General features: G+C 35.7%; 1 protein-coding gene across 1 annotated transcript in view; it reads left to right on the forward strand.

Moving 5' to 3' along the window:
* The window catches only part of LOC106883396 (uncharacterized), an 11,736-nt gene extending 4,367 nt beyond the window's left edge, over nucleotides 1-7,369 (forward strand). The window contains exons 2-4 of the mRNA XM_014934390.2: nucleotides 2,693-2,838; nucleotides 3,537-3,687; nucleotides 4,311-7,369. Of these exons, the coding sequence (XP_014789876.1) occupies nucleotides 2,693-2,838; nucleotides 3,537-3,687; nucleotides 4,311-5,243 (1,230 nt within the window). The 3' untranslated portion in view covers nucleotides 5,244-7,369. The remainder of the gene's footprint in view (nucleotides 1-2,692; nucleotides 2,839-3,536; nucleotides 3,688-4,310) is intronic.
* Nucleotides 7,370-8,651: the final 1,282 nt, after the last annotated feature.

Here is an 8,651-nt window from a genome sequence, read left to right on the forward strand (position 1 = left end):
AAAAGAAACACACGCCCGAAAGATAAATGAAATTATTTTATGGGGTTAAATATTAAAAGATAGGATAATGAAGTATTTACGTTGGCAAATTATGTTGATAACATTCGCGAACAGCTTGTATGTGTGACAACACGCTTCTTTAAAATAAGTTTTGGGAAGAAAAAAACGAAGAAAAATGTGACAAAGATAATTGTTTTATTTTATTGTCATAAATGTCTCAGATCTTTTACTTGTTTCAGTCACCGGGCTATGGCCATGCTAGAGCATCACCTCGAAGGGTTTAGGCCATCAAATCGACCCCACTTTTTATTTCTAAGCGTGGTTCACTTCTTATTCTGTCGGTTTCTTTTGCCGAACTGCTATATTACGGATGACGTAAACAAACCAACGCTAATTGTCAAGAAGTAGGGGTGGGGACATCACCGCCACCACTACCATCATCATCATCATCAAGGATAAGTCTATTGTTCAACCCTTGCATGGGTTTGACGGAATTTTTTGTTCAGGTAGATCTTCAATGATTCCATTGCTCACAACTCCCCTTGTCTCTCCTAGACCAAGATGACTGATATAGAAGCCTAGTATCTCAAATGAACTCCCCAAAAACCTAGTGTGGAGCAACAGAATATTAGTGATAAAACAGTAAACAGGAGGACACCATAGAGATGACGTGCTGTTGACTATCTGGACATTATAAAAAAAAGAAATGCAAAAGGCAGCGTTGTACCACATATGGTAAACTACTTCTTGCTAAAGCGTACAGTGTGTTACTCTGAAGCTGCTTGGAATATCTGGATTGCTGGAACTGGAAGTTCACATCTGGTTGAAAATCTTCAATTGATCATGATGCTACAGTAGGTGTAAAAAGATAACTTTTATTTGGATAAAAACTACTAAATTGTGTTTCTTCTGTGAATAGAATCAATTCAATTTTGATGAATCTTTACATTTCCTTTCTGATATGTAAAGACAGTGAGATACGCTTAATCCTAAAGCATTTCTGCTTCATTCCTTATGGATAGGACTTTCAAGGGAAGTGGGATGGGGCAGTCCAAAAAACCACAATGGCTTTTTGTCAAGTCCAGGCTCATTTTAGCAATGCAATTGCTAAAATTACCACCTCCTTATATAGAGATACAGTATTGAAGAATTTATCTGGCTTGTTTATTTGTATTTGTGTACGAGTGGGATAGTGAAAATATTGTTCATTTTGTATTTCATTTACCTTTTCAAAGTATCTTGTGAGTAGTTCATTTCTTTGAAACAAAGGATTATTTTGTAATGCACCAGAACTTTCTCTCGTGAATCTTCATCAGATTTTTGGTTTCTTTTACTCTTTTCATTTGAATGGAAGCATTTCATTTCATTTTTCAATTAGAAGGCTTTTTGTTTGTCTAGTTTATCCGGTTAAACGATTTGAGGTTATTTTCATCCTTGTTGTATGAAAATTGTTATTCTATCTTTGGGAATATTTTTAGGAAGCTTGCTTCTTCTCCTTGGAAAATATCTGAGTTTAGCTTGCATTAATGACATAAAATGCTTCAGTATCCTTTCGTTATCTTGCATACAACCTCTTTTAATCGGGCTGCTTGTTGTTGAAATGCTGAGCTATAAGGATCACATATTCTAGGTTTTGATCAGAGAAGATTATAGGGGTTATTCATTGCTATTTTAATGTATTCTACATTATTTGTGAAGAGGAGATTCAGTGTGGTGTTGGCTCTTAGTAAAGAGGACCATCAATGATGTTTACCATTTTTCCAAATAAAATATGTGCAAAGGGAAGATAACTCCCGTTAGAACAATGGCTTGGAATCTGTGCCTGTTTTAAGCCAAGGTGCTGCACTGTGGGACTGAACCTGAAACCACATATGCGCCTATGTTAGAAATTTCTATTACTGTTACCATTAGTGGTATTAAGGTTTGTGGTTTTTATATTTTTGTTTATTTATATCTTGCTTGGTATTGGAGCCATTTGGATTGTTGCTAAAAATGTGGAGCTACCTGTAGATTCCTTGCAGTTGTAATGGTTGGCTGTTTACTTTATCAAGCTTATGTAATTGTTATGGAGCTTTAACTGCAGAAGATCAGCCTGGAAATGTGTTGTGGCATAAAAGTTTAAAGAGATAAAAGACTGATTTGGTATGGTGGGATCAGCTGGTGGAGAGGTGGCTGCACATATGCTGTTAATGGATAACAACTAGATCGTTTGTCTTTTACTTTTGTTGGTCTCTTTTACTAAACTGCTAAGTTATAAGGATGTAAACAAATCAACACTAGTTGTCATGCAGTGAGGGTGGCAAACACACTCTCACCCTACCACACACGTTTATACACAATGGATTTCCACACAGTTTCCCTTGACCAAATCTACGCATAAAGCATTGGTCATCCTACAGCTATAATAAAAGACACGTGTTCAGGGTGCTGTGCAGTGGGACTGAACCTAAAACCACATGTTTTTAGAGCAAGCTTTTAAACCACAGAGCCATCTACAACTTCTTGAATGTGCAAGATGTGATGTTTTGACATGGAATCACTTGGATGAGATAAACAAAGGATCAAGTCCTGCTGTACAGCAAACCAGCCCCTCCTAATCAACAATATGTAAAAACGACAGTGGTGAGGATGGTGGTATTATTTTTGTAGATTTGCTTATGTATTCTCACTGGATTGTTTGTTTAATTTGCAGGAGGCAATGGAGGTTCAGTCAGCTGTAGCTGCAGCCACTGGCACTATTATTGGTCAGCCTGAAGTTGAGACTTATGAACCAGAACCAGTACACACAATCCAAAATTCCAAGATAAGAATAAATCAGGAAAAAGATTTGTCCGTAAGGTAAGAATATTATCATTATTATTAAGGCAGCGTGCTGGCAGAACCATTAGCACACTGTGCAAAATGCTTAGTGGCATTTTGTCTGTCCTTATGTTCTGAGTTCAAATTCCACCAAGGTTGACTTTGTGTTTCATCCTTTTGGGGTCAATGAAATATGTACCAGTTACTCACTAGGGTCAGTATAATCAACTAGCTCCCTCCCCTCAAATTTCAGGCCTTGTGCCTACAGTAGAAAGGACTATTATTATTGTTATATAATTGCAAATTTGGGTACAAAAATGGGGGAACATTTGGAGTACTAGAGCAGGTGGGGGTGGAGAGTGATCTTGTTCTTCACCAAAAGTCAGATAAGGAATGATGCACGAGTTGTTGCATTGTCATGGTGCAGCATCTAGGTTTTGTTTGTCTCATATGCCCTCCTTTGTACTGTCTCCCTCTAATTCCTCCGGACAAATGAATAAGACTCTTTATTGATCATCTGGCTGCATCAAACAAACTTATGATGACCGACACCCTTCCCATGAAAACCTTATCATGACCACTTTCATATTAGAGTGAGCTCAACATAATGTTTTTGGCTGTGGTGGTGATCCAGCATTCATTGCAGTACAGGTAAATCAGTAACTAACATATAGATGTGTGTGTTGATGAAAACATAGACAATGGTATTTATGTTAATCTCTCATTTGTATCAACAGCTTTTCCGCTTCTTCCCGCCCTGCAACCATCTTCAAAAAAACCTATGTCGATCCAGAACATGCAGATGGTATGATGAAATCATTGGCAAGTTTATGGAGGAAGAGGCGTTTATGTGATGCTAAAATTTGTAGTGGAAATAAAAATGTGATTGTAAGAATATTTTATTTATTTTTTGCTTTTAAAGATTATCTGGAATTTAATTTTGTTAGTGTTGTTTGTAAAAAAAAAAAATGTCTTGGAAATCATACTTTGTCTCATTATTTAGTTTTTGTTGATAAGGTGGTGAGCTGGCAGAATTGTTAGCTTATCATTATAGCTCTTGACATTTTGAGTTCAAATCCCACCAAAGTCAGCTTTACCTTTCATTGTTTTGGGGTTGATAAAATAAACACCAATTGAGCAGTGGGTTCATTGTAATCAACTTATCCCTCTCCCCCTAATATTGCTGGCCTTGTGCCAAAATTTGAAACCTTATTATTATTAAGGCGAGCTGGCAGAATCGTTAGCATGCCAGGCAAAATGCTTTGTGGCATTTTGTCTGTCCTTATTCCAGCATGAAAAGTGGATGTTAAACGATGATGATGATTATTATTAGAAATTGTATTAAAAAAAATTAACATATTTTGTGTATTGCAGAAATATAACCAATTTATTGCACATAAATTTTAACAACAAAATCTTACATGGGTCCCCAGTTGAGAACCACTGCTATAAATCTAGATGACTAATTATTTACAGTATTTCTTATGGAGTGTTATTAATTTCTTTTCCAGTTACATCGTTTGGTTCTGTTTGCTGCCAGTCCTCACTTGATGGAAAAAAATATTACCGATGGTGCTGACTTGGAAGTGAATCTTCCACCAGGGATTAGTGAAGATGGACTGAAAATATTTGTCAGCTTTCTCTATGACGGTGTCCTTAATCTTAACGAACATCTGTATAAGGATGTCGAACGAATATCTAATCTGTTAAAAGTTGATAAAATTCAGAAACACTGCCGAGAGTTTGCTGCCAGTCTAAACGAACACAAGCAAATGACCAGCTCCCCGTCGACGTTGACGCCACGCCACCGAGATTCTCTTCCCAAGTCACAGAGTAATCGTCAAACAGTGGTATTGACATTGAGTGATGATTCTAATCCTGCTGATGTAGCTTTTGACAACCAAGAACAGAATGTAGGTTTGTCGCATTCTCACCTGGAAGAAGTTCATAATTCACTGCTCGATGAGAGGATTCAATCTCTAAACGAACAGCATAATTATTTAACCTCTCACCAAAATCAGTTTCCTTCCACTTCCCAAGCCTCTTCCATGTCTCTACAGAGTAGCAGTTCAGTCAGTGCCATTCCTTCTGAATGTGGTATCAAAACTGAACCAATTGAGATCTTAGACGATGACGTTACAGACTACAATCTATCTCAAGAGGACATTAAACAATGCAAACCCAGTATCAATCAGAGTGGCAAAGGTTACTCGGACGACAGTTCCAACTCGGAACCCCATAGACGATCATCTCAAGGGCACATTTCAAGTAAGGTTACAAGAACTTATATGACACCTAGTAAATGTGAATCAGGCATAGAGTTGGCTCCAATGGAAAGTATTTCTACTTGTGCCACCACTGGGGCATCACCCTATCCAGTCAGTTTAGTAGCTTCATCTGGAGAGACGTTCCCACTTTATACCTTATCGTCCAATCAATCCTGACACTGCCTGAAATTTGTCAAACAAGTTCAGAAATATATTTTTTACTTATGTCAATCTATAGATTATGTAATAATATTTCTTGGGATCTTTGTAATGTCAACAAAATGTGATTTAGCTGTTAAAGATGTGGTGTCTGAGTGTGCGCTTGCATGCATGAGTGAAAATAGGTGTTGGTGAAAGGAAGGAGAAAGTCTTAACAGTCAGTACCAGCTTAGTATCTCCAAAGATGTTTGGTGCTGCCAGTCTACAAAAGTGTTAAAACTTAATTGTTGCCTTAGATTTTAATTAAAGAAAATATCCATTGCCTGGCTAGAATATGCATCAGTGCACATGTCTCTGTGCATGTTATTGCACTGTGTGCGTCATCCGTGTATGAAAGCATCTACAGGCTCATTTTTTTATGCTGACTGAATGCAGAATGGTTTCCCCCACCACCCAATTTTACTATTTTCATCTGTTCTGTAGGATTTGTTCATGATACATCTTTAAAATATATCCTCTTGAAAGCAATATGTAATCTTTTTGGTGTGTTACTGAAAAAGCAAAATATATCTATTTTATTTAATAAGTACATCAGCAATACTACAATAATCAATGTACTTAACAGCAATATTATATGTTCATATAATGGCTGATTATGTTGTTATATATTTTCTTCAATTTCAATCCAGTAGTGACTTACAAAGAGAATTTCTTTTATTCCCACCAAGTGATCTTAGAAGTAAACTTTTGTTGTTGGCAGCTCTGAATATCTCTACCCATCCCAGTTTATGTATATTGTCAGGGTTCTGAAAAACTTTCCATTGCAAACCCAAACATTTTTACAAATACATATATGTATATATATATATATATATATATATATATCTATGATTTTACATTAGCAATGAGTGATCATCTCCAGAGAATACTTGAGCTTTCACCTGATAGTAAAATATTTCTTTAAGGTTTTGCATTCGTTTCCTTACGAATATCTCCATACATTTTTTTTGTTATTCCTTAGTAGATGATTTTAGGTATTCTCGAATATATTTTTTGTTGCTCAGAAAGGGTAAGTTATAAGAACCACTTTCTTATATTTCTTTGTAGTAAATGCCCATAATGAGTACCTTTTGGTGGTATTTCACTAGAATGTCTGTGGTACTGAAAATATTCTTCCTCATAAAAAAATGTGAGGGAAATTAAAATAATATACATTGCAAAAAGTTTCTTTTTGTATACAAGTTGCTGTTCCACTTATTACTTAGATAATAAATTTGATACTTGCTGTGGCAAAGTTGTACTTTTAAGCAGGCAAATTAGTTGTGTGTGTGTGGGAAACTAAATTGAGCGGTTAGTAATTTGAAACTAACCATTCATAAGAAAATTTACGTTGAATTCCATTCCATACAAAATCCTTTAATTATCAATTTCAATGTTGAAAATCATTGTTGAGTGAGTAGTGTTTCATAGTTGCACAGATTAACCTTTATATAGACGTAAAAAGTAATAATGCTTTGAAGATACATTATATATATATATATATATATATATATATACTACAATATCTTAGTTAAGTGTAACAGAGATTTTAAAGGAGTAAGAGTGATCTAGCTCTGCTAGAACCATGATGGTTGAAATTTAAGAATGCTATATTAAAAATTATAGTTACATTCAGAATGTAGATGTAGTGTGACAGCATATAATGAAGTTACACAGTAACAAGATGACCTGTTACAATACATATCGAGTATATATTGAGACTGCTAACATTTGATGTTGTTGTCTCTTTTCCTTTGTATTAATTTTCAGTGAATAACACAAGACATTGAAACAAAATATTCCACCCCCTCCCCCGTCCCTTACATTTGATGCCTAACTGATACCTGTTGTCTTTATTCCCCCCACCTCATCAACAGTGGGTTCTCCTCTCTCTCTCTCTCTTTCTCCCCCCTCCTCCGAATAGTCACACAAAACTACACGGTTCTTCTGTTTACTTGGTCTGCAATTTGTCGACTCAACCCAAGTGACTAACAAGTTTGGACTTAGCAGACAGTATTTTGACAATCATATAAAGTGTCTTTCTCTCTAGAAACAATGGTGCCACAGAAACTTTGAAAGTTTTGGTGGTCTATCTTTGGATGTAATATTTAAAAGAAAAAAAAGAAAAGAAAAATCATATTTATTTTTAATTTATATTTTTTATTTAATCATTGTGAGTGCCATAGTGTGGCGAAACATTCTCTGCAAAGCTGAGTCCATGATCCAGTTCCAATTCCCGACTGGAACGACCTCACTTTGTTTAATGCCTTTCGGAAAGGCATGAATGTCACAAAATCCAGTTATCCTTCACCTGGATGTTTTATGCCTATGTAAAAAATATTTTTTAATAGAAATGCTATTATCTCTCTCTCTCTCTCTCTCCCCTTTTTTTTTTTTTTAGTCCTAAATGTCTGTAACATAACCATGGGAATTTAATCTCCCTGGCATCTCTTGCTTTGATCTGGATCAGCAGAATAAACAAAAACAAACTATTGTATAAAGTTCTCATACAAACACACACCACATTTGTCAGATTAATATTTATTCTCCTAAGATTCTAATTTCAACCATAAAAGGATGCAAAAAAGAAAAAAAAAATTTGTGATATTAAAACTATTTCTTTTATTTTTTTATATTTTCTCTCCCTATTCCTTGGTAATACCTGTCTTATCTACATAGAATGCCTCTGTCTTCTACACAATAGAATTCTGTGTATGTAAGATAATTGTTCATCCCAAAATATCTCTCCATTCATTATGTTACTTGTCCTTGTTTTGATGTCTATCTCTTAGACAGTAGCTACATATATATATATATATATATATATATATATATATCGTTTAGCCCTAGGTCAGTCCTGATCAAGTAGACCTATGATTAAAGCTGTGACCATCCTGTCTTTAGTTTCCATTTTTTTATTTCCGAGCGTAGTGTCTCTGCGACTACATTATTTGGTGTGATCTGAGGGAGATTTACAAGTTATTTCTCGCAGGTTGAGCAACATAAGAGGCTCTGTCATTGGATTGTGTGTGTATATATATATATATATATATGTATATATATGAGAGAGTGAATGATGGTAGATGGATAATAATAATAATACTGGGTCGAATACTTTCCGATATCAGATTTGGTGCCTTAGAATTTAGAGGTTAATTTGCTAGTCATCTCTCTCCCTGGCATCAACAAAACATGGAGGCTGAAGGGTTTCGACCTCACGAGCCTCGTTAAGGCAACCACATGTTGTTGCTTGCATTATTGGTTCTCCCAGCAGCCAAGATGATCTCAGATGTGCTTGCTGTGCATATTTCTGGCATCATACAAGTGATGCCTGAAGATAGATTACGACATCTGAGCAAAGTGGAATAGTCATTACCCCCCCCCCCC

Source organism: Octopus bimaculoides, chromosome 24 (genome assembly GCF_001194135.2).
Source record: "Octopus bimaculoides isolate UCB-OBI-ISO-001 chromosome 24, ASM119413v2, whole genome shotgun sequence".
In the NCBI taxonomy this organism is placed as follows: domain Eukaryota; kingdom Metazoa; phylum Mollusca; class Cephalopoda; order Octopoda; family Octopodidae; genus Octopus; species Octopus bimaculoides.